This window comes from Eufriesea mexicana, unplaced genomic scaffold, assembly GCF_001483705.2.
Source record: "Eufriesea mexicana isolate 0111107269 unplaced genomic scaffold, ASM148370v2 scaffold124, whole genome shotgun sequence".
NCBI lineage: Eukaryota > Metazoa > Arthropoda > Insecta > Hymenoptera > Apidae > Eufriesea > Eufriesea mexicana.
In genome coordinates, this window is record NW_016908357.1 from 357952 (window position 1) to 384897 (window position 26946).

General features: G+C 39.9%; 3 protein-coding genes across 6 annotated transcripts; 1 reads left to right on the plus strand and 2 right to left on the minus strand.

The window, feature by feature from the left end:
• Nucleotides 1-5200: 5200 nt before the first annotated feature.
• Nop17l (PIH1 domain-containing protein Nop17-like) lies at nt 5201-8050 on the minus strand. Of its 2 annotated transcripts, XM_017911096.1 has the most exons (5): nt 7507-8050; nt 6220-7434; nt 5927-6155; nt 5719-5869; nt 5201-5641 (listed from the first exon to the last, which is right to left on the minus strand). In XM_017911096.1, the coding sequence occupies exons 1-5, from the start codon at nt 8029-8031 to the stop codon at nt 5260-5262; spliced, it is 2502 nt and encodes an 833-aa protein (XP_017766585.1). In that variant the 5' UTR covers nt 8032-8050; the 3' UTR covers nt 5201-5259. The 2 variants fall into 2 exon arrangements, with proteins under 2 accessions (XP_017766585.1, XP_017766584.1); XM_017911095.1 differs by having other exon boundaries at nt 5719-6155.
• Nucleotides 8051-10163: 2113 nt separating this feature from the next.
• Nucleotides 10164-12337, plus strand: LOC108555382 (uronyl 2-sulfotransferase). Its single transcript, XM_017911010.1, has 6 exons — nt 10164-10319; nt 10749-10958; nt 11490-11650; nt 11784-11858; nt 11930-12090; nt 12171-12337. The coding sequence occupies exons 1-6, from the start codon at nt 10164-10166 to the stop codon at nt 12335-12337; spliced, it is 930 nt and encodes a 309-aa protein (XP_017766499.1).
• A 1382-nt stretch (nt 12338-13719) lies between these two features.
• LOC108555537 (obg-like ATPase 1) lies at nt 13720-26566 on the minus strand. Of its 3 annotated transcripts, none has more exons than XM_017911229.1 (11): nt 26485-26566; nt 24516-24697; nt 18693-18753; nt 17384-17511; nt 16849-17024; nt 16189-16266; nt 16020-16117; nt 15737-15877; nt 14528-14624; nt 14332-14454; nt 13720-14262 (listed from the first exon to the last, which is right to left on the minus strand). In XM_017911229.1, exons 2-11 carry the CDS (start codon nt 24694-24696, stop codon nt 14152-14154), a joined length of 1194 nt encoding a protein of 397 aa, XP_017766718.1. In that variant the 5' UTR covers nt 24697; nt 26485-26566; the 3' UTR covers nt 13720-14151. The 3 variants fall into 3 exon arrangements, with proteins under 3 accessions (XP_017766718.1, XP_017766720.1, XP_017766719.1); XM_017911231.1 differs by lacking the exon at nt 26485-26566 and adding an exon at nt 26390-26458; XM_017911230.1 differs by lacking the exon at nt 26485-26566 and adding an exon at nt 25098-25396.
• Nucleotides 26567-26946: the final 380 nt, after the last annotated feature.

A 26946-nucleotide genomic window follows, 5' to 3' on the forward strand; every position in this document is an offset into this window, starting at 1 on the left:
CCTGGCTGACTTGCGCTCCGCGCACCTAAGCGCAACATGTGGTAAACCGTTGAAGGTATACACCCATACACTCACGCCTCTCTGTATGTGCAAGCACACCCGTAAGTGTACCCTGATAAGTACACTAATGCGAAACTGTATAACCTGCATACGCACGCGCGTTGATCATTCCCAAACGCGTGTGTACCGCGAGCCGTGAAACAGGGTCAAGATTTCAACCGAGGATCAAACATCTTGGTGCACAGTTTCCGAATTATCTTAATATCGCCCGCAGTTTCTACGTTATTCGACATTATGGTTGGATCTTTTAAAACGTAAATTCAAGCCTTTCAATCGCGTTCGAAGCCTCAAATACCTTGCTTTGCTGACTATAGCGCTTTGGTTGAGAAATTAAACGACAGGAAAAAATTCTGGTGGTTTTCACCGCGATACGTTGAAAGTTGGGGGTGATTGATCGAGATAGAATCGAACTCGGTTAATTTCTCTGTACGGGTTGTTGAACGGAATTCACTGCAGGAATATAGCGCTTTGCGCTCGATTTTCGCAAATTTTCGAGTATCGTATACGAGATATACGATCTAAAAAAATTTGAGTTCTTCGTTCGAAAGGGTACTCCATTGTATTTGATTAATTTTATACTGGAAAAAAATAGAATATAACGTTATTACGTAATGTCATTTTTTCAAGTACACTTGCATAAAAGATGGCGAATTATTACATGTTATCTCTATACCGTTTTATGAACAGGAAGATAGGGTTCTTCTTGATGACTCGATGATACTTTCGAGAAACGAGGAAAAATAATTCGACCATATTGTTGACTGACATAAAATAGAGAACGAGATTAAACTTGGCTATTAAATTTCCAAGTAATATATGATATCCACGAATGCTGAGTACATGTACAAACATATACTATATCCACGCATGCATATTGCTTTTATAAAGGAATTCTTCGTTTCCTCAGTACCCATGTTAGCAAAGAGAACGAGAATTTATTTTTCGCCGCGATATCTACAATTTTTTAATGATTTTCTACTATGCGCAACTGTAATCTTGCTTCGATAGCTTCGGTAGAAAAATTACACGCGTTTATATTTCGCTCGCAGTTTTCTCTTTATCCGATCAAGCCGTTTGTGCAGAATATAAGTAGTAAGTGCAACAATAAATGAAACGTGACTGCAGATCGATAGCTTAGAAAATTACCACCACGGCGATTTCGTGCACCGTTTCATCGACTTTTCCCTACTTTGATATATTCGTGGCGGTCTCGTGTATGAGTATATATTGAATGAAACGTTAACTTAGGTCAGTTTCGTAGTATTGTATAATGTGACCGCACCGAAGGGGGTCGCTGACTGTATTCGCGTGTTAGTCCCTCGTGAGCGGGGCATGCAATCCGTAGGCGTCTCTGATATAGATCATAGTAAAAAGAATTTCTCTGGCGACTGTTTGATTCCACGGCTACGTACGAGACTACTTGAACAGTAGAACAGACTTGTAACATGGTAGACGCAAGGACTCGGGGGACTCGGATTAACGAAGAACGATGGTGTCCCTGTATTTTCGAAACGAACGTTTATCGTTCAGTTCTATCTTTTAAATGCGTATTACTTTGTTCTGGAATAAAACCTCCCTCGTGATCTGCTTTGGACATCATTATGGTAATTTATCTTGTAAATTCGTAGATCTTACGTTTAATTTTTTAATTTTCTATCGCATATATTTATTTATAATATACAATTCTACGCGTTATATATCATTCCGCGATATTTACAAGTCAGATAATAAATTTTGCTTGAGCGAAAAACGAGCTTCTTTGAACGTGATGTATATAAAAGACAAATCCGACATGTCGGCCTATTTTTCAAGCACGAATCCAGTAACTACGCCAATATGCTTGGTAGAGTAGATCACGCTTCGGAGTAATATAAGCTCTTGTTACTAATCCCCTATTTTGCAGAAAATATTGGAATATTTTCGTGGTCAAAGGCTATTCCCTATTTCTTTCTATTCTTCTTCTTTTCTCCTTAGATGTTTCCTCAAACGACTTCAATTTACGCTGCAAAGCCTACTTTGTTTCTTACAATCGTGTTGGATATTTTTTGGGGTAGCAGTAGGGTTTTGCCTGCCAAAAGATTCCTATAAATCACGTGGGATCAGAATTTTCCGCGAGCTGTGGAATGTACTCGTCGTTTTATTTTATAACGCAAGAGATATGAATATGGAATAAAAAAATTTGCATTTACGGATGTTTGTTACGCTGTTGGGCAATGTAAAATTTTAATATAAATCGAGTACTTTCGGTGTGAAGAGTGGGGAAAAATATAAAGGTGGCATCGAAGCACACATATGAAGAAACGTGATATTGACGGTCTAAAGAAAAAATAATCGATAAAAAAATGTCTGTGTTGCACGAAAATTGTCAGTGTCAGTGGGTTATCCGGGCAGCACGGCGTACAGACGGCGCGTGGTCACGAAGCAGGGTCCATATAATCGATACTCCACTACTTCGAGTACCTGACTCCGTTGGGAGGGATGGAGAAAAGGAGACAGATTGAGATAAAAAAGAGGCAGGAAGGTTCTAAGGGTACCTACCGCTTTTTTCCCTCCTGCTTTGTCGAAGGCTCGTCTTCTCTTCCCTAAGGAATACCGAAATAATAAAAGTTCCTCGCATAATCTTACCACGAACGATGGTGAAATTAACGAGTAAGTTTCTCACTGCCTTACCTCTCGTTTTACTCCAGACTTTTATTTTTCTTTGAGAGAAAATATATATATTTTTATATCTTTCGTTTTTCTAACCCATATCCTCGAATTAAAGGCATTGCTAGATAAATACAGCGACATTATACGTGGCTGAGCTTATTCCGCTTTCTCTTTTTGTTTTCCCGTTTTTCTACACGATGAAGATAGTTACTCGAATCACACGTGTATTAATTTCAACATTCGATGCATTGTATCAATCTTCTGAATTCGATTGCAGAAGACAGAGAAATTACTCCGAGGTTGAAGCTCCTCAAAGACCGAGAAGTTATTACATCTTTGTGCAAACAGGACTATCTTTGTAGACAAGAATTTCCTATTACGGAGATAACTGCGGCATTAAAAATTTCTAGTAATTCTTCAAGACCAATAGCTCTAGTGGTATTACGTATCACAGGGTCGATCTAATACGACGAATTCGATTGGTCTATGTCGGGGTATTAACTTGTAACTATCTATCAGCGAGTTGTTCGGTGCCACGTGATCAAGCTGGTGTACCTATCGGTATCTCTATCGGTATCTCTATCGGTGAATGGGGTTGCTAAGATCATTGCCGTGGCAAATATCTCGGTGACGTCTAACATGTGCGATTCTGTATTAGATACCGGCCGGGTTGGTCTGTTTTCCAGTGGTGCCAGGTGCCGATGGCCGAACGGTATAACAACGTAACCGCTGCCGCATTGCCGATGTCGTGCCTGCCGTAACTACGGTACATGGGGTACGTGTACCCTCGTGTACCTACGTCGACCTCTGACTCTCTCAAGGGGTGGACGACTTATCGACCTGGTGCTAGCCAGGCCTACCACCTTTATCTCATCGGTAGTCCAATCGCGAAATTTCTTACTCGCGATTGCGTGATTTTAATCAAAAACTAAATCGATTCGAGAGCGATTCTGCAATTTCCAGACTTTTCCACCTATGAAATATTTTTCCACGCTAAATCGAATTTTAATCGCGTTACGGCGTGTTTATTTATCGACGCGCGAATGAAACGGAGAGAAAATAAAAATCACCGAAATGTTGAAAAGATTTGCAATGTGTATTCTACTCTTTGGTCTACATCCCCAAGAGAGGTAGTACCTTCGCAGTGTATGATGAGAGGCCCTTGTCCTTCTAGGTCGTCTTTTAGAGTGTTTGCGAATCAGGCCGCGACCCCGTCACCGTTGTCGTAAACCACAGCTGTGGTAGTGGTTGCAGGGGGTTGTGCCGCGAAATTAGAACATTGCATTCGTGAGGGTCGTCGCTGTCTCGCTCTCGTGCCAGGGCATCAATAGGAATAATACGAGGAACTATGCAATGTAGCTCGTACATAGGTAGACGCGAGTGTAACGACCTTACACCCCCGCAGGTAGCGGGATCGATGGGCTCCAACTCCGAGCAACCTCTCATCCACAGCTCCTATCGCGGGCCAACTGCCTCCACCGTGTTAGCTTGTCCCACTTTTCTATCACATTTTACTACTACGATGTTAACCGTACTTTGGTTCGCACCTTACGGCCACTGCTTGCAAACGATAAACGAACTTACGCTGTTCCTATTCAAAACAGTTCCGTCATCGCAGTACACAATGCCGAACCAGCCGGTTTTTCAATACCGCGAGTCACGAATGTTTTGTCAAAATTTTATGCTTAGGATTAACTTGGGATGTAATTGGAGCGAATAAAATAAACTAGTTATTTCTTTAAAATATATTGTATACGCTTTTCATAATAATTACGATTCCATGACTTCGAGATCAAATTTCGTAGCGTTTAACGTTTCGAAGTTGATCGATGGTATTGTAAAGTTTTATTTTCGTTATACTTTTGCATGGACTCGTTGGTGTCTTATTGTGTGCATACTGATATGGCAAACACTTCACTAATAATGCAAGTGCGTTATTTGTTTCAATTATTGGAGTTACATTTCGTAGTCGTGACACAGATTACAATACGATCGTATTACTGAAAAGATGTGTTGGTTAAGTGCATTCAATATAAACAGTTGCATGAAAATCTATAAAATATATGTAAAAATTCGTTTTTGTTTAAGAATTTCATCTCGTAAAATACTCTTCCGTATTTTTTATGACGTAAGATTTTTCCACAAAAAATTTTAAGAAACGTGATTCTTTCATTTCCCTATAAGACATAGTTAAAATTTAAAATAGATCGCGTGAGAAATATTTAAGAGATTCTTATTAATATATTTTCGCGTAATGCTTTATAAATATAGATGATAAAATGCTATAGAATAAGATCGGTAATTTTGAATTATCGAACCTAAAGGAATTCTATCATCTAGGACTATTTTTCGCACAGTCCCTTAATGTAATAGTACGAACGTACAATTTTATCAAGAAGTTATCACATAATCCTAAGTAAATTTCATAATTTCTTTTTTTTTTTTCGTAGTTGTAGACCTTAAAGATCAGCAAACCATTTTAATTCGCCCAACTTTAGAAAATTATCACATACACATTACAAAATACTTTGGTTGTTAAACTACCAGAATTTACATATCGAGGTCGAATATCAAGTCATTCTTAAACTGTGCTTTAACCGCATCCTTCGCAGGCTCATTCGAGCTGCTGGAATGGCTTTCATTTACGATGTCTTCCTCGATATCCGACTTTCGCTCTGGCAAGGAACGATTATTACTTGACGCTTTAACGATTTCGATATTGGCAGTTTTCTGTTGCGGTATTTGTCTATCCTTATTAAGTATAGGTTTTACAGTCTCGCAAACTTCCGCATTCTTTTGATTTGCTTTGTACTTGTCGCGTTCCTCGGTTTCAGAGTTTTCGCTTTCGCTCATTCTACGTTCATGAGCGCGCCTCTTATTTCGTAATTTACGTTGATTCTTTTTACGTTGACCAAGAATACTAGAATTAGATCTAAACAATCGAAGGGGATTAGTCGGCGTAAGTCATTGCTAAGGAAAATATGGCTCGAATTGCAAGTGCATCAATACCTGAACAATTGTCGCGATACCACGTCGTTGAATCGTACCGTCTTTTTTAAGCTGGAACAATCTGATTCAGAATTCAGATCTTGTATCGAATCATAATGACAATCTATGGATGATGCAACCATTCCATTTTCATCGGCACTCGATTCGGATACTGAACGTGAAAAAGTATGAGTGCGTCGCGATTTCAATATACCTTTCGAGTATGTACCTGTAGCTATATTATTACATGTTATTTCATCCCCGCTGCTCTCTGAAACAGATCTACTCTTTGATAAAGTATGACAATGATTCGGTCGTTCGTCCGTTGATTCTATACTGTGTCGTTCAGCTTCGTCGTCCGAATCTAAATGATTCGATCTAATGTTTATGACAACGCCATCATCCTCTGCCTGTACATCGACTGCTCGATCCGTCTCGAAATCATCGTCCTCTGCGGTCTGTAGAAAATTTTGATAGATATAGATTAAATCTTTACTTCTTGTAGCTATTCAAGATACTTACTATTAATTTCTTTAGTTGATCGTTGAAAGACGTAGCAGTAGGGAACTCTTTTTCCTCCATAAATGTGTCGTTTATTCCAACGTAGTAGCGTGCTAAGTCTTCCACATTTTTTAACATGATAGTAAATACAACGTTATTATCCCACGGTTCAATCGTGAGAGAATCTGGATGTACAGAATTTTCGCTTATTGTTAAATATAACGAGTAATATTGAGGAAAAAATCCTGCACCTATAGACGTTAGTAAAATGTGTATTCCTAAATCGTTTTGTAAAATTCTATGACGAATGGAATTTGGATCAACATTTTTTACATTTACAGTAATTGCTAATTGATTGTTATATATATTACAAGTAAACATTGGCAGTAAATACGTAATGCTAGGATCTAAAAATGTATCTATATTTTTTGTGCTAGTCCGTAATGCCGTATCACTAGAATCTTCTAAAGTTTCACTCTTGTATCCTACTTTTGTGACTGCAACCACTGTTTCACACTCCTCTACAAACTTAGATATAGGATTAGTTTCGTGATTCTGACTAAGAGAAACTTCTGTAGATTCGTCCAGTAGCAGTGGTACAGGACTACTGTGATCACTATCAACTCCACTATCTTCCCTTGCATCAGACACCGATACAACTGGTTGAATGACTGGTAGCGTTATAGTAAGCTTCTTGTATTTTGGATCAAACTTGGCATTACCCATGTCAGCATTTACATGGTAAGGCAGAGGAAGCTCCAATAAATATTTTGCAGGCTGTTCACTTTTTATGCTGAGGAAACATTCTTGTACATCTAAGGAAGCATCGGTGGCAGTTCTTAGTAAAGGTAAATCTATATTAACGATTAATCTTTTAGGTACTGTAGCATTCATTTTTGCATTTCTACTTGTGCTAAAATCTTCCAGCTCTATATCGGATTGGTGTTTTATAGAAAATTTTGGAGTGACATATTTACTATTCGTGTCTGTATCCTTATCTGCATTTTTATTATAATATGTCGTAGGAGGTGAGCAACGCTTTGGCATCTTCTCTAAATGCTTGAATTGTTGCTTTCTGCTATCATCGTAACTCGACATCAGCTTTTGATAAATTTCTGGTTCTATGTCCAATTGTTTTGTGGGTGGTTCCTTGGATGCCTTTCTAATTACGGTAGGATGACATATTCCTTTGTAATTCATCTTTGGAAATTTGAGATTTTTTCGATCCAATTTCACCTTAGTTTGCAACGTTAATAAATGACAAGAATGAATAAACAAACAGCTATGAAAATGATTTGTAGTACTTACGTTAAAATTGCTCTCCACGCCATCCATGGCCGTGTTATTAACGATTTCGCGAAATTGTGCATTTTTCGATGTCAGGTAAATAGTGTCGGGATGGAAGACCACGTCGAAGACCTTGCAACGTACATTTTTTTTGTCAAGGTCGTCCCTAGGTGGTATCAACGTATAAGGAATAGACCATTGTAATCCGCGATGACCTAGTTTGAAAGAAGGTTGACTGCTTGGACGGCCTACGATGTCGCTTTTACTGATGTTTAGAAAACATTTCTTGTCTCCGTTTACGCTGGTTTTTATGACGTAACCAGGTTCTGGATTGACAAATGTAACGTCGACGCCCCGTTCCTTCTCTAACTGCGTGATTTCCTTCTCGTAGATCTTCCTATTTTCCGGATCAGTCACCTCTTCAGCGTATTCGATTAATAATTTACGGAATTCTTCCTTTTTTAGACACTCGGTTAAATTTTTTAACTCTTCTTTGGTCACGTCCAAATCTTCCCAACTTTTTCTATGTGTTTCGTACGCGTCCATCTTATGAAATGTTTACAAATAAACTTGTGGATAGAATGATCGCGAAACGCTGTACCACGTGGATAGTTGCGCCACTACGCCGGCCGGTTGAACAGCGGTCGAACAGGGAACTTCCAGTCACCTAATGGCGCTCGCGCCAATTTTTTCCACTTCCTAACATCCTAGTATCATTAAAAAGAAAAGAAATCCTTCGATCTATTTGATACAAAGGTCTTGCTTTAGTTTTGAAGACACAGATTTACTTTCGCTTAAAAAGGAAATTGTATTACTAATGATAAACACAGTGTTTGCTTGTTTCCTTTGACATACGTAACTTTTAATCGATCGTATTCTTTTTGCAGTTTAAGCGAATGCTCTTGCAATCTGATCGACATTAATGGCGTTGCAAATTTTCTAGAGAATTACCGAATAGCAAGAAAGTGGAACTCCAGTTCTAAACACTTGATCTATCTTATATCGTATTTGTTATCCTACAGAATAAATGATTCGATAACATACGAATGCGTATACGCAAAAATTCATAACAACGTTCGATTCAAATTCAACACTTCCAAAAAAATCAATTTTATATGCAAAGAAGAATAAATTATCGGTATCTCGATCAGTTAAATCTCTCATATACCTATTTCGTAACTGCTACTTACTCGTAATGCAATAAATACCCATGAAAAAACTATGTCTCGCTTTCCGTGAGATCTATCATTGGTAGGAGTTTAAGCACAAACAAGGTATGGGATAGATTTATCCTGCACGATACATTTTAGATACCTTACCATTTCACTATCATTTCCAACGTTATCGATGCAGTACACAAGATATTGTGTTAATACATCAATACATTAGTCGGAATTAAAACTGAAATGAAAGAATCGATATCACGAAGGGTTTCAATTTTTAATCGATATAAAATATCATATCAAAACGACAACGTCCCTAGATAAAAAGGAAACACCATATTTATGATTAGCTTAATCTATCTTAATTTACATCTTGATACGATAATTACGTTTATCCCACATTTTTAATTCAGGAGCACTTTTTAGCTTGGTATTATTTCTGAAAGTTTTTCCGTTTTCCGAAAACGCTGGCAATTACCAAGTCCGATTACGTGGAAGAGGCTACGCATTTTAATATATCAGCGACGTACTCTGTATCAAAGATCACGTACACGAGATAACTTGGCTGATCGGTCACTCGCCTAACTCGAGTCATTGCCAACACTGCCGTGACCCCGGAACGAAGGTAACCGCTGAATCAATGATGGCCTTGTGGCCGGATACACACCGTGTCTCTGCCCTGCGGGCCATAAGGTAACAATCAATTAAGGAACTATCCCACGAGATCTGACGGACAGTAAACACGTTATATTCGGGTATACTCCGGTCGTACAGGTGTGTAAGTGTACGTATTCTTTGATCGTATACGCGTAGGTATACACAGGACGACTAGGACCTCAGACCGCCTTGACACCGCGGAGCATCATCAGTCCAACGACGTCCCAACGAATTCGTCATGTGTCCGAGGAAGACACTGACTCGACGAGTCGGGAGAATTAGAGAATAGGGATGAAATATTTTTATTTTTCGCTTCAAGTCGGATAGAAGATCTTACAATTAATACATAAAGTATCGCGATGAAAATTTAGACCCCTTCTGCTAGAGATCAAAGCGACAATTGCATCCAAGTTGTACTTCAGCTTGCGCTGAGAAGCCTGTGATAAGATTAACGATAATTTTCATTGACAAGTAGTTTATTTTACACGATACCTTCCATTTTGGTTATGCGAGTTACATTGAATATAATTCCTAAATTCATTGCGATAAGTCATAGTGGGCATAATGAATTTTCTGCTTTTCTTGGACGATCGGTATTTTAGAACGTGGAGCATGAAGTCCCATAAGGTGATAAGTCTATCCTATACCTCGTCCGTGGTCTAGGTGAAGATGTGGGGATCAAGCGGTACGAAGTCTCTGACCCACTGACATTCTCTTTAGTTTCTTGGTAGACACAAACGTCGATAATCTGTGATTCAGACTTTCGATGTCGGTAATTAAGATTACTGGTAAAATATTTTTTGAGAAAAGAAGGTAGCCACCATCGAAGGATCAGAACCAGTCGAATCTCGGTTTGAGATGCGGCTAAGTCGTAGCTTGGTAACTAGTGTCGTTGTTTGCTTGACAGTTTTCTTCATCGTTTTGAATTCAAAGTCAGCAGTAGAAATGACAAACGATTCAGGAAGTAGCATAGAAAAGCCTTACGTGGGAGAAATGGGAATCAATAAAGGCCAGGTAAATTGTATAAATTGCATTTAATAAATTTACGTTATGTTAAATAATTAGGAATTTCGCAGAAATCGTATCTAAAAGTTTTGACGAAACACACGCAATGAACTTTTTAAATCTGTATTATATATTTTTCGTTTGCAATACGGTGTAGCCTGAGAGCAATTCTCTTTTCAAATAATATATTGGCCGAGTTTAGATACTATTGCAGTGAAAGTGCATCAGTAAAGGATGTAATTATTGGAAAGTGATCTTTCTCTTTCACGATTTATATATAAGTTTCCCAGATATTGCACACAACCGAGAATTAAAGAGTTTTTGTGTCATAAATGATATTACTTTAGCGTTATTTACCAGTCGTTGCTAGTTTCATTAAGCTAATTTGTCATTGCAGCTGTAATTATGTAATGACTAATAATGTGATTTATTACATAGACATATCGATACGTTACACCGTCTCTTGCGGAATTGGGTGCGCGTGGAAGCTTTCCGAAAATGAACAAGCATATCTTAATGTTAACGCGTGTACCCGATGCTGGAGCTGAACTGTTAGTATTGATGCTACAGCGCTTGCAGGGTTACAATGCATTTAAACACGTACGATTACCACCTGGTGATCATAGGCTTCTATCAACTTTACAAGAGGTAAAAATCTAGGATACGACAGTCATTAAATTTTTTTTAGTTATTATTCCCTCATTGTTCTCTTATTGTTCTCTGTCACGCCATACGAAATAGTCGCGGTTCTATATGCGCTAACGACATTGATCTCATGAATAATGTAAGAAATATGAATCAGCAGTTGATTCATTGATCGTATGGATGTTCGGAAAATTTAATCACACAGTGGTTGTTGCACTTTACGTTCACATCAGAGTCTGTTTTCGATGTCGCAATCCAAGTTGTGCCACTTTCATCTTTCCAATTAAAGTAACCGAGTTGAGAATTCCTATCCGGAGTATGTCTAGTTAAAGTTGGGGATGTAGTAAGATTTGCCGCAAACGATGGGAAAATTAATAATATCGAAAGATGCGATGTATTTTGAATATAATTATATCATCTTGACATTTTATACCCTGCGCCGACTGTTCCATTAGTTTGCGCTTTTAGGCGATGCAGAAGACAGCAGTTGTAGACTATTTCTGCGTTCTAAATAATTTTCACATCATTTTATAGGAATTGTTAGTGGAAGAAATTACAAACATCATAAGGCAAGAGGCAATTCCTTTAAGTTTCGACGGGGATGTTAGATTCTTGAACTTTTCGAAATTCGGACGAGAGTCTCCGTCATTCATTTCTCTAGTGAGGAATCCTATAGGCGCACAAAATTTGCAGAGGTAAAAAATCACGCTTTTCGCAAGCTTCTATCAGTATTTCGTTGAAAACGAGCCGGTACGGTATACCGTGGATGGAATTAAATTTGTACGATACGTACCGACTGCATTCGAGTACGCATTTGTTACGTTTCAGATATCGTGGCAGGCGAAAAAATATGTTCGAAGGTAGAGCCATACCTACGTTTTGTGGCCAAGATTCTCGATGCACGTGAGTAATTATACGTGAGCAATAATAAATAAAATTTCATTTGCGCATTTCCTTATCTCTATCGATTGTAGAGAGATCAATAATAAGTGGGCATTGCAACGGGCTAAAGCAAATATTGTTGAATGGTATCCTGTTGTTGGTATATTAGATTATATGGAACAGTCAATGGATGTACTGGAATATAAATTTCCATATTTCTTTCGCGGTGCTAAACATATTTATAAAAAGATTCGTAAGTAAATAAGCAGCAGGTATAATTACATTTAGGAAATTAGTCTTCGATTCCAGTTGATCATGATTCATTTTATTTAGGGCCAACAGAGAAACGCTTTATTGATTCCGCAATCGTGCTGAACTCCCGAGAGAGGGATATTTTATTTAAACTTTTTGAGACTGAAATAGAATTTTATCAGTGGTTGAAATTTCGTCTTCTAAATGAAACATCATCGATTGACAGTGACGAGAGTTATTATTCGTGAGGGGAAAGATTGTTATTCTCTTGTATCTAGTTTAGAAATATACCAAAGATCATTATACTAAATATTCTAATAATGATTTTATACAGAATCAAATTTAATTAAAAGAGTTTTTCAAGAAAGAATTATGGTTGCAAATTATTTTTCCTTTTAATCGCAATCCATTATTTTCCCCGTTTGATCGCATTACCATTTTAATAAACGTATTTATCAAAAATACATTTTCAGTAGATTAATATTTACAATCATTTGCGTTGAAATGCTATTGTTAGTTGATATCGTCGTATTGGTCAGATAAATGTATAAATGACAATTTCCTTCGAAAAAGGTAAAGAACGTAATGGTGTTGATATCTGAAATTATGGCTTCTTTGCAATATCAATTTTAAAGATGAGAATAAGTACTTTATAAATAAAATAACATTATCTAATAGTCATTGGTTTATAATAGATATTATATTGCTATTCGAAGGTGAAAAGAAGTACTTGACGTTTATATTTAATATTTAATAGTCATTGATTAAGAATAGCTACTGTATCTCTTTTATATTATTAGCGAAGACTTTAAACAAAAGAGTAGGATCTGGCACAGAGAATGATTTTTCTGTTATCGCAGATAATATTTTATTAATTTTTACATTGTTTTGAAAATTTATTAGGACAATAAATGTAATAATTTACACAAGTTTACCAAGTGAAAGTTACATTTACGTTTTTATGATAATAGTTTTTGACATACAGCTATGTTAAAAATTCTTGGTGTTTTTTTTATCGTAAAAATGGACATGTAACATCCAAAGCTTATATTAATCAATAATCATTAATTGAGAATAGCCACGGTACATGAGAAAATTTTGTAGGCCGTATAAAATTGAAAGTATATACATGGCATCGTTATCGATAGAATTTATATATCGTTTAAGTGGATAATAGTTTATAAATTTCAGAATTTGATTCCAAACATACGTCACTGAACAGTAATTATTTATTCACTGTATTAATTTACTCTCTTTAATAGTTTATTTTCCCTTTTTAAATAATATTAATTAGTTTTATTAAGACGTAATGATGATTTCGCCATTTTTTAAATCGTCGTTGGCATAAAGAAGAACTGACGTTTCTTAACCGATATTTCGTTGGTATCCATATTAACACGAAGCTGAATAAAATATTTATAACCTATATAGTTACATAATTTACAATTTTAATGATAAAATGTACATAACAAGTTTTAAACGTACCGGATTTATTATTATTCGGGAAGAAAGTATTTTTATTACATATTTATCTTTTAAAGAAATATATTTAGAATAAATATGGAAATGTACAAAGCAGCATTAAAAAACGTACAATGGTCATTTCGTGTTTACTAATTATTGAGAGTGATAAAAGCAGGATATTATATTACGAAGCTCTTATTGTTTATTTACACCAACTGATCTTTAAAATGCAAGTTTCCAGTTACGTGACCGTTGTATAATGTGAAAGAAAAGTGACGAATGCTCCACAAACTTGACCAACATTGATACGATAGAACTGACAAAGTCGTTTTGATCGTACAAGCAAAAGGCGTGTTACTTTTATAGTATAATAGAACATGTAAAAATACTTATTCGATTCAAGTTTCAAATGCTAATATAAAAATGTTGCTATCGTTATCAACGATGGTACATGTGATTTTATATAGAACGGAAAATAAATTCAAGGGGTATCAGAAAGCGATTTCGATCGTATCATGCGCATTTCGCACGTGCAACAAAACATAGCAATCATGTTGATGTACAAATGAACTAGCAACAACATGAGCAAAACGTGCCATCACTTTTTCTTCGCATCTTTTAATCCGGCACCAGCGTTAAATTTAAAGAAAATTATATCCCCGTCTTCGACAACGTAGTTGCGCCCTTGCTGTCTGTACTTCCCAGCAGCCTGTTGGGCAACAAAGGACAAAGATCAAAGTAAACGAAACATTGATATACCTGTCAGTGCGGTATTTACCTTCACTGCTGCTTCCGATCCTTCGTTTTTAAAATCGTCAAACTTCATAACTTCGGCCATAATGAATCCTTTCTCGAAATCGGTATGAATTTTTCCTGCAGCTTGAGGTGCCTTTGTGCCTTTCTAAAGTAACGAGAAAAATGACGTATAAGATGACGCAAAAAAGGCTTCGAAAGATTGATTCATTTTGATTTACCTGGATAGTCCATGCCTTAACTTCGTCGTGTCCTGCTGTAAAGAAGTATTGCAGTTGCAATGCTTTGTATCCTTGGACGATGATCTTGTCCAACGCGCTGAAAAAGATTCGTAAGGTGAAACAACAAATTTTCAGCTTGGCGTATTAGAAAAAAAGAGAGAAAAAGAAAAGAAGAAAAAAAGAAAAATAGATTCTCAGTTCAAAGAAGGGGTGGTCAAAAAACAGGACTGTGGAATATGATTGTCTCGAACCGAATATCGTCTAATGACAGGGTACAAGAAGGGAAGCCATCCTGTTTTGTGAGCCCAACGAACTTCGAGACTTCAGAGAATACACATAAAGCTGAACGACTTAATACCGCAATTTTATCACTCTAACTCTGTCCGAGATCTACTTCGGCGCCTCGGTTATCTGCGGTCACGAAATAAAATCGCAGTATCTAGAAATCCTTCGTTTGTCCCCTATGATTACCGAAAGAACCTACCTTATACGGTCATTTCGAGGGATCGACGAAATTTGCCGAAGAATTTAGATTTCATATTATGGGCATCATCGGCAAACACGATTTAATATTTCTCATGTTAGCTACAGCTTAGCTTTTCTTTTCTTCTTTTTTTATTTTTATAACTACAATTTTCTCTATAGCATGACGTATCTATGGTAATCTCTAAAACGTATGCGAACTTGATCGAGTTTACCGTGCATAACACGAGCGGAGTTTGTTCGCGAATGACCTACTAGCCAACTGAACCGGTTGATCCTCATTCCACTCGTCTCCCTGGTTATACCGGTGTGCCCGGGAGGGTAGGAGGGGTTTTTATGTAATTTTGCAAGAATTTGAATAGCCGTTCGTAAAAATATAATGCACCACAATAAAGATGCCGCAGCTTTTATTAGTAACCCTACGCGAAAGTTGAGCTAGTCTAGACGCTTAAACCGAGCCGGCCATTGTTATTACCGTCAGTAGATAACTTGCATAGTTAAATAAAAACCGAGTTTTTTCAAATTTTCAGACCGAACTTTGGCTCACTAACAACTTTTTTTTAACGTTCGTCATTTTCTCCTTCTCTTTTTCGTTTCTTAATTTATGTAGGGCACGTTTGCACGTTTTGACAGCAGTTTCGTTTCCAAGTATACGGGTAGTCCTGCATTCTTTCTAAAGAGAACTGCGTGGCAAGAAGTTACAGACTAGGCTGTAAGGTTACCCACCTAGTAACCTTGTTTTCTTCAAAATATTTCGCACGTTCTACTTCGTCCATATCCAGAAGTTTATTTTCAAAGGCCCCGCTGAAGGGAATCAAAATAGCTCCGGGATCGTTCTTGTCAACCCATTCCTTGATCTTTATCAACCTGAAATTTACGAGATACCGTCAGTAATTATCGATATATGAAATTAACGCGTTAATATATAATATCGATACATTAACTTAGTATCTAAAGTATCAAATTGACGATAAATATAGATTCCAGATAATAAACGATATATAAGTACCATTTATTCTTCTTACGTATGTAATCCTTTTCGGAGAGATTAATTAAATAAATAACTGGCTTTGATGTAAGGAATAAATATTTATTGAGAACTTCGATCTGTAAATACAGGACACGATATTGAGAGAGTGTTAAAATTTTTAATTCACAGAAAAACACGATCAACTTACGTCAGTAGCACTCCAATCGGCAAACCTGATATGCCTTTTTTCATCCACCATTACACCTTTCACTTTCAGTAATGTATCCTACACAGAAAAGCATTCGATTATATCTCTGCAAGCATTAGCTCCTTTCAGAAACTCGTTTTTCCCATTATTGTGCAAATATACGTATTTTTACTATCGAGTAGAAGAATCCAATCTTCCGTTTAATAGCTCGCCACACGAGTATGCGTCACGGAGTGGAATAATTTCGCGATCGCACTGTGATTAGAGGACGGTGCACTAACAAAACGTTTCTCCATTAGTTTGACCGAGAGAGGACGAAGAGGCAACTTTGAACTCTCGAAAAGTTTTAGCAAATTGCAAAGTCTAGAACGAGGGGAGAGATCGGAAATTGCCGTGGGTCAATCCACGGAAAGAGGGTAATTCGATTGATTCGTTCTAGGAAGCAGTGTACCGATCACGTTCTCTTAATTTCCTCGATAATTTCGTTCAGATACTGCAATATGCCTCCATTCGCAACCATTTTCATTCCTTTTTTCATCCGAACCCTCACGAAAAGATTAAAGGAAGAAAGTAAAAAATAGAAAGAATTTCTTTAAACGTCTTGCACGAAGCTAATGCTATTGGAAGGTACGAAATATTAAAAGATAACTCGATACTTACGTATTCAGGCTTGAGTTTCTTGTCGTTTCCCCGAACAACGAGTTTTTCTAACTTTTCGAGATGCCCATTCAAGAATTCGATATCTTTTAATCGTAACTCCTCGCTAATAATTTCAAGATCCCTTACGGGATTCACATCTCCCTCCACGTGGGTAACGTCGTCGTCGTCGAAGGCTCCTGCATTTGGATCCACAGAAATACAAGATTAATCCTCTTTCGAAATTCAATTTTTCACAATCGATAGAGTTCTACGAAAACGGTTAATAACGGTAAAGCTATAACGTGTTTCGCTGTACTTATAAGCTACTCGTGCGTGTTGCGAGATAAACTCGCCACCATGATTGCACGTGCAATACACGGAAGGAGCAAACACGATGACAAAACTAATCTTCCATCCTATCGTCAATGGTAACTTCGCTTTAACGTGATCGATTTTATCGGTTATCGTTCACCTCGGATAGCAACGATGTAGCTTATTTGCATAGAAAACTCGTGTTTTGTATTTATGTGTTTCGGTATATTTATGTTGAACTTACGACAGAGATGAAAAATTCCATCGCAAGCATTGATATGCGAAAGGAAATTGTTTCCCAGGCCTTGTCCCTCCGCGGCGCCTTTGACTAAGCCAGCGATATCCACGACATTTAAGAAAGCTGGAACTTTGCTGAAAAGGCAAATAAAGATAAGTCTTAGCGGCGATCCTGGATTCGTTCGTGTGCGAACAGCGTAACGAGCGCCTAGGGATTATGGTAGACTGTAACATGCACGCGTCTAGAATTTAAACGAGGGCGTCGCAGTGACAACGAGCTGTATTTAAATGCTAATGCAAGTAGCATCATTAAACAATTAGCCTTTGAAGAGAGGCGTTGGTAAAATGAGCAAGAAGGGGAATGCCGTGTTAGGTGGCTTTCATTAGAGATCGTTGAATCATCTGACACGTGACAACTAGTCGGGGATCGTGCAGTGTCGGTGTTGGTGACAGTGTTCCAGAGTTGGGTCGTGAATGACCACGATGCAAGACATGCTCTTTGATCTAACACCCGTTCCGCGTTTTATTCTCTGCAAATTAGTAGAATTGTCAGCATACGCGTGTCGCAAAGTAAACGCGATTGGTCCTTTCGTTCGATAATTCCACCGGTTCGAAGTTTATCGATTCTCTGCTACTCTTTCGTGCTTTGGTTAACTGTTTACTAACTGTAACGGCAGCTAAAGAATATTTTAGCACGGGTCGAATGTACGCTTTGCTTTCCTATCCACCCATGATTCTGCTGCTTTGTACATTCAATCTCATCGTGTCAACGAGCCAGCGTGATGACGCGAGGTACGGTAAACACGGCTTTCATCCACGGTTACCCACGCTGATGCATACCACAGCACGTATAGCGGTTTCCACGTGTTTCAATGAAACTTTCGTTATCATGTTTGATCAATTTTAAACGCGGAATGAAATTTGAATTAGCCATTTTGAAGTTCCAAAGCGACCAAAGCTCGTTGCTCAAATTGCAACGATCTAATTAATTTTCGGTATAAATTCATTTGCATTGTAGCAGGAAATATTAGCCTACCGTAAAAATATTACGTTTACTGCGAAATATTAGCGTGTACCGTGTATCGCATAGGCGAATTTTCTTGAATCTGCATTGCGTATCACGTACCGTTTGTTCCTGTTTCCGCCCCTACCTTGATAAAATAGGAACGAAGAAGTACGGATATGTCAATGATTATTCCAACTCGTTCCCATTGCTAAGATGTGTTTTCGGGTAGGCTCGTCGCTTTCGTTCGATGACATTAGTAACGTACGTTAAATACTTGTTATAATCGAATAATATTGACACAGCTACATACCTAGCTGGCTTGAAATATTCGCACAAGTAATCGAATCTTGCGTCAGGAACGGGTACGCGACGTGCTGAAAAATAAAGCGCAGTTAGCCAACGAGTAAATTGAAGTGGTGATAAATTTCAATGGAAAATAAGAAATGGTACAACCATGTGTCGCCTATCTATAAATCGTTTATTACACGGAGTCAGGGGGTTTTATAACGACGCTTAAATCTTAATGGAGTACAAAATCCTCATTGGAATCATCGTTCGACGATTCGTCATCGGGATCGACTAAAAGTTGAGTCGGTGATGTTCGACGGAATACAATGGAATTGGAGCGATTCGAGTATATGCTAGATATCATTGACAATTGTCCGCTCAATCTGTAACCATAGTTACGTTGATTTTTATCCACGGGTACATGCACGAAAGGGTTTAGCCTTTCCTTCATTGTTCGAGTTGCCACCTTGATCATCTTTTCGCGGGCGAAAATTCTTTGGCACATCGTTTTGTATACTTTGCTTTCCGCTATAGTGTACGACGCGTTATGAGTTTTCAAGTATGCACCGAGGTATATGGCGGCAGTAACCGATGGCGATAGACCTGGCAATTTCGGTCGACTTACGCTAATTTGATTTACACCTTTTACCAATAACTCGGCGACCGTTTGTTCCAGGAAACCAAGCTGTGGTAAAGTTTTTACGTCGATCGCTGTTAGGGTACGTAAAAATTTGATATCGACGTTCGCGTATTTGTCAGGCTGGGTGAGAAATTTCCGACGGCAATCTTCCGTGCAAAACAAGTATAAGTTGTCTTTGTATAGAATCCCTACAGTCGACATCCCAGGTACGAGTTTTCGAGTCGGTAGATTCTCGACATACGTTACTAAACAGTACCCCCCAACTTGCAAGCGTTTCGCCCAACAGGAATGTTCCAAATCAACCGTTTCCGTCAGGATACGAGGACGATCTTTCGGCAAATACGCGGTACTCGCTGGTGGAAGATACTTGTGTGGATTTCGAGTAAATTCGTTCATATGTTGCGAACAAATCCAGTAGAAATGCTCTCTAAACTGGACCATTCCACGATGATCCGGAGGAGGTCCAGAAGATTCCATCTTGTTCTCGTAATACAAGCAAAGAGGGCAATACCTTTCGAATCGACTTTGCCGCCTTTTGAATTCGTACGGTGAAACGCTCATATATTTCAAATTAAGTACCTTATCGTAATCGCTTTCGCGAAAGTACGATCTGATAAACATATACCTCGAACATACGTTTTCATCGGCTCGCGTCCACACGTACCACGTACACTTAGTAGCGTCCAGTTCGATTACGTTCTGAGTGAAATTTTTCAACCACCTTCGGAAATTCTCCTGATCGATTTTCCAAATGTCGTACCGATGTGTCAAAAATCTGTTCGAGAAGTTGGGTGGTTTCGTCGTTTGATCGGCCGCGCGAGATAAGCAATCGAGGCAAAATGCTAGAGTCGCTTTGAGATCAAGAATGATGGTTGGCTGAAAACCCAGAAACGCCAATTCCTCGTATTCTTTGCGGTTCAGGGGGAAGCCATCCAGCACGAAACCCTGAGAAATCACATCGGGATCGATAGAATACGTTTCAACAGCACGGTATACGCATTCCGCCGGAGCCATTTCACCCGCACGAAGATACGATTCCGTCAATTGTGCAGACTTCGTCCAAGGAAAATGCTTCGCGATGTAACGTAGAGCAGCTCCCCGAGTTACTACTTTCACGCCGTACTTTTTCGCGAACCGTTGCGCCAGAGTGGTTTTTCCGCATTTAGGTGGTCCGATGATGGAAAGCCGGAATGGAATAACAGGTACGCGAGAATCTTGCTCGAGATACTTGAGCGGACTCTTTAGAAATGCGGTTTGCGCATCTTTGCCGGCGAAAAAATAAACGTATTGTCGGTGTATCACGGGATAAACTTCTCGCAGAGTCTCTAACAGCAAGAATCTTTGCAGAGGGATTTCGTTTCGACGCAATTGCACGGGACACCAGCGACCAAAAGAACTTAGGAGATAGTAGCCGCAATCGAGAAGTACGTCGGCTGTTTCGGGATCTATGGTATAGATTTTCTCCAGAATGGTAACATTTCGATGAACACGAGGCTCGAGAATTCTCAAAACTTGCAGATAAACGTATGTCGCGTTCTCTTCTGCATCCACTACGACGTACGGTATCGATTCGTCTTTCAGAATACTCCGTACAGCGTCTAGTTTTTGAGAATCGTCCTCATACTTGTTTCGAAACTCTTGCTCGATTCTTTGCTTCGCCGTTTCAACATTTTCCCAGTCGGTGAACAGTACCGGCTCAGGATTTTCTCTATACCACGTTTCTTCTAGCTCAAATTTCTTGTCTTCCATATCTTCTCCCACGTATTCATACCCTTCTCCTTCTTCCACGTATCGTTGATCCGATATTTTATCCAACATTCTTTTTATCCAAATGTCTCGATTCGTTTCGTAATCTTCGAGTTCTGCCGTGTATCGTGCATGTTCGGTAAGTTTCTTGTTTTCTAAATTCTCCTGCCACATTTCGAGTAATTTAGGTATCATCCTTTCCGACGCCGTGTCTTTGCCGCAACGAAGTTCTAATATTATCTCAGGCACCGTGTAATATTTCCGCGCCATCTCTACGTCTTCTAAACAGCTTGGAAATTGATCGAGCACGACGCCGGATTGATTATAAAGTCCGTCGAAAAACTTTAATAAACACTCGCGTTGCATTTTTCTGGGAAGTGCACTTCCGGTTCCCCAATAATTTCGAACGAACGTTTGGATGGTGGCAGTGTCGCTGTTGTATCTTTCGTCGTCGAAATCTTCTGGTAATTCTACTTCGTCCGGAAGATCCGCGGATAAAGCGATAACGTCTCTATGGGAAATTGGTGGCATTCCGCGTGATTCCATGTACACGGTGAAACACCGGAAATAATCTATATGAACTAAGCCACATTCTCGAGATATCGCGTCTGCCAACGTGCTTTTTCCGCTTCCCGATGGACCAATAATACTCACGCGAAGCGGTGGAATTAAAGACAACGGTTTTCTTAACGGAAGGCTTAATTTTTCCGGACCGCGTATAAATTCTTCCAGAGCTTCGGCACTGGACAGGTGATATATTTTATCCATAAAAATTCCGCTAAACTCCTCCTTGCCCTTCCAGAGCACATTGTATTTTATTAACGCTACTGGACAATAGTAATTAGTATCTCCGAAACGGCGATTATCCTCTTTCAAGTTCGTCTCCACCGTTTCCTTTTCGCCTTCCATCTCGCCTCCATCTTCCTCCATATTTTCAGAGTAATCAGTCATTGCGATGTAATCTGCAAGATCTTTTTCCTTCTCCTTTTCCTCGTCGCTCATGATTCTCGCTTTATCCGCATAGCGATCCTTAATTCGATCCATCACGTACTTTGCGACGTTATTTATTTTGCCAATATCGCAGGTAATCAGATTTCTACAACTATCCATCACTTCTTCCCTCATCGTTTCCCAATCCAGCTGGAATTTTTGAATTTGCCTGAGATATTCGGCCAGTCCTCGTACCCCTTCCTCGGTCTCTTGAGCTTTAAAGTATTCCGCCTGTTCTTCTTTAAATTCCTCTTCATCTTTGTCACCGTGAACGTTGTACCACTTGGACAATAAATATTCGTAAGGATCCTCGTCGAACAAAAGAATTACATCTTCGAAAATAATCCCAGAATCTTCCACGATTATTTTCCAACAATCGATATTAGGATACATACCGTCCACGATGTAACCCCCATCCCTCCATACATCCACGTCTATTTCTTCCTTCGGTAAGTTTCGTACAGCTTCTACAATCGCGTTAGACCTTTCTGGCAAAATTTCGTAACGCGGTGAACGAAGAAAAACATTCGAGTCTACGTCCGTTAAAGATCTGTCGATTTCGTTCACATTTATGACCGTGCCCCTCAGCATTTGCGCCAATTTGTCGCATAAATCAGATTTACCGGAGTAGTTCGGACCGAACACGGCGAGTTTACAAGTTGGTCGAGGAGAGAAGTTGCGAAGAAAAGTTCTCGGGTTCTCCGTAAATAAATCAACCGCTTCGATCGACGAAAGAAAGAAGATCTTGTTCATGAATCGAACAGCATGTTTCGCGACTCCTTCCACTGTTCTTCCTCTGGCTAATTCGACCGGACAAACAAAATTCCAAGCCGAGAGCCTCCAAGGAAATAACGGTGAAACGGTCTCTCTGTTTGTCAAATCATGCAACGCTTCTTCGTTCGATTTGCTCTCGAATTCGTCCAGTTCCACCGCGACGTGATCCAGGAATCTTTTCGGCAGAATCACGCGTTGTATCGGCAACACGCGTAAACGCGAAACCACGGTTTGAAACATCAGTGACACTGGTTTGCGACCATCTACGCGTATTACGTTTTCCGGATTGTGCAACAAAGTCCGTTTCTCGATGGAAGGTACGGCGAAACGCTGATACAATGCGCATTGCGTTTTCACGTTCGATTTCATGTCGGAAAGTCTCTTCAGTAGATACTTTCCTCGATTCTCGTCTAAAATCCGTTCCTCGCTCACGAGCTGCTGATACAATCCGTAAGAGACGTTCATGCCGTGTCGTAATTTATCGTGGGAAAACAGCATTTCGATATTCTCGTTCGCTTCGGCGAAACTCGTGTCTACGATACGGCCAGCTATCGGGTCTATGCGAAGATATTCGCGTTTTCTTACGACGTCTGCGTCAGGACACATTACGTAGACAATTATCGTTGGTTTTATGGGCCACGTTGCGAAAATATCATCGATTTGACTGTAGATAAAACGCTGGTAATTGGGTTTCGTTGCGCATGTCTTATCCTCTGCGGTTTTACTCGAGTTTGAAATATCTTTACCGCTATTAGGTACGTTATCTTCGAATTCGTCTGCCATATTACATACCCCAGGAAACGTTAGACCGAAAAGCTTTATGTATTTCTCCGAGGTATTCCGTGAACTGGACTTTTCGTCGGAAATATTCGGATATGAGGAGTAATCGAGCGTCACGTTTGAAATTAGCGGTAACCCTTCCACGATGTACCCCTTGTGAAACACGTCCCTTTTATTCAGTCGACTTGCTAACAAATTCGTGACAATTTCCGGACCTAGACATTCGCCTGTTCTTAGAATATCTTCGAGGAATTTGCCTTTCTCGCTGTTTTGCTGGATTTCCTGTTTTATAAGAGGCAAGGGGGAAATCAAAACGCAATTCCAAGAGTCCGCTATCATGGTCGCGAGTCTGGTGGTGTTTAGACCAGGTTTTCCCAAGACAACGAAACACGTTGGTTCGCTTGCTAGATATTTTCTTCTTGCCTCGGATTCGCAATAGGGATCGCGAATCTCGTAAGGTTCTTCGGACGGGCCAAAGTGCGGTGGAATATCGCCATGTTTTCTCGATTCACACTTGGTGGAAGATCTGGTAAACGGGTTGGTATCCTCGAGAAAGGGGTAGTAAGAATTAGCTTTTGGATACACGCACGAATGAGGTTTAGGCCACGAGGGGGTATATTCTATACGAGGATATCCTTTGATGAATGGAAAAAAGCTCTTTTTCGTGATAAAAGATGCATCCGCGTAAAACTGGTTGTCGTCGTCTTTTCCTTCATCGTCTTTCGCGTTGTACAAAGTTTTATCGCACATCGTTAAGTATATTTTACTTTGAGGTTACCCAACGATTCTTTCGTTTAAAGTTACGAACAAACGACACGCGATTCAACGATAGGTTAGATATTTGCAATTGCGACCGCGAAATGCGATTAACGTTAATAAGACGAATAAGCATGCATAATAAATGTAAATACTTATTTTCATTGGGATCGATGGTGCAGAAGGGGAAATTCTCAGCAGCCGCCTGACTTTTCGTGAGGACATTGAAGAAGGTTGATTTTCCTACGTTAGGTATGCCTACTATACCAACTTTCAAGTTGGTGCCCACGCGGCCAATCAGTGGTTTCCGTTCGGGTTCTTCGATTTTCTTTGGCGCCATTCTAAGAAAAATAGAAGAAATTTATCGTCATTGCTCGAGGTTTCGTGGTGTACAAACATCGTGGTGTATCGCGATTTAACGAACTCGGCACTGCATACGGAAAGAAATCTTAAAATACGCGTTCCACGCTATAGATAAACGTTCGTTTGGATTTCACAGCGACACCGTTCGGTTCGCGACACCTAGAGGTATACCGATACGTCTTTGTCTACGTGCTAAAACATGCTGAGTAAAAATGGACACGTACGTATAGATATATATATATATGTATATATATACGCAGTGGGAGGGAGGAGGGATATCAGTTTGCATGGATAGAAATGAAAATGATCCAACATGGATCGACCACGCCCTTATTCCTGCAACCCTCGGAATCTTTAACTTCACCATGTTTCACCTACCTATGCACGCACTGCCCCCGGCCTTGTGATACTTCGAACAGAATCAAGGTAGGGCAAGTAGAGCGAAGTAGAATGGAGTAGAGCGGAGACGACTCGGCTTCTCGAACAGCGGTTCGAGCGCTCGGGGTGACTAATTATATTAATGCGGACGGCACATCAAGCGATTGCTGTATTTACCACGAGATTGCCCCCCTTCTTTCTCTTCATCCTTCGCTGTACAACGGCCCGCGCCATATCAAAAGGATGAAACAGGTACGAGACGCCTACGGGAGGCAAAGGGAGAGCAAGGGAGGCGAAGGGAGGCGAAGGGAGGCGAAGGGAGGCGAAGGGAGGCGCAGGGAGGCGAAGAAAAGTGCGGAGAAGCGAATTCGAGAGAAAGAAGAAGGGACGAGGTGGATTCTCTGAGCAAAGATGCGAGGGAGGAGGAATACGTCGGGTAAGGGGACCGACGATTACTGGGCACCAAAGCCGCGAATCACCGGCATCACGCCGGGAATCTGCAACCGCGCCTCAGGCCGCCAATCCGCCACTGACTTTCCGATTCTTCTTCCTCTGTCTCATCTTTTGGCCCCTCTCCCTTCTCTTTCGCCTTCCTTCTCTCTTACCATCCACCATCCAACCGGTCTTCCTTTACCTCTTTCTCCGTCTGTCCTCAAACTATCCAGTCTACGGAACGGTTTAGCTCGGGACCGCGCCACCTCCCGCCGTTCCTCGTCACGATCCCCGGGAAATTTGCAAATTACGATAATGGAAGAGAAGAAAGGATCCGCCCGCGATGCTACCCAACAGCCGCTTTGGCGCCGTGGCATCACCGTCGCTCCTACTTTTCCTTGCATCGTCTCGCTGTGACCGACCGCGCTTTTATCGATTACGTCTGCTCGGTAAAGACGTAGCTATATACCTGCCCACGGTAACGAGTCCCCCCATTTCTAATTAGTCACGCGAAATAATTCCTCCATGGAAATGTTCGTATCGAGAGATTTGAATAAAGCCGCCAGTATTTAGTACCGAATCGATCGAATGGAGGGAGCTTTGCACTGTATAGGTACATCGTACGGTGCTGCCTCGTAACACTAGGCACTCGAACCAGGCATGAGATGTACACTGCGACTTAACCTTACTTTCGAAAGAAGAACGAGTTATTTATAGATTGCTAACTTTAACAATTTTCAATTATACGCTTTTTAACGTTGTTACGCTATACTCAAATCGTTCGCTTATACGCTAGACCCACGTGTATGTTCCTATCGGCGCAACCAAAGTTGCATCACGTTTGCACACACGTACGTTACCTGCGTCCCGTGAAAATTATATGAAAATCTACGAGGATCACACCGTTCGCACTCGCTATTCGATCGATTACGTCCACTGAGTGTCGATTAAGTACCTTTCGTATTCTTCTTATTTTGTCCGAGTAAATATCACTGCACAACGCGTGGCAAAGAGAGGAACACAGCACTATACTGACGTCACACGTTCGACCGGTCTCCAGTTACGAAACAGAGAACTGCATTATCAACGGAGAGTTTCTTCGATTGAATAAAAGAAAGTAAAAAGCGAAGATTCGCTGCTCGCGATAAAGAACGAATGCTAAAATTTATCTTTTCCCTGATATTTCGAACAACGCGATACCGATATCTTCCAGCTTTTTCTCCTTATTTTTCGATATCTCCATTACCACCACGGTGCTAGTTGCTCGGTAATTTTTATTCAACGATTCACTAGTTGATTCTAGCAGTTTAACCTGCTCCAAGTGTCTATTTTCAGACGTGTTCGTTGCAATATCGCGAATAGCTTCACCGAATGATACGATAACTTTAAACGATACGGCAAAGAATGACCATCAAAG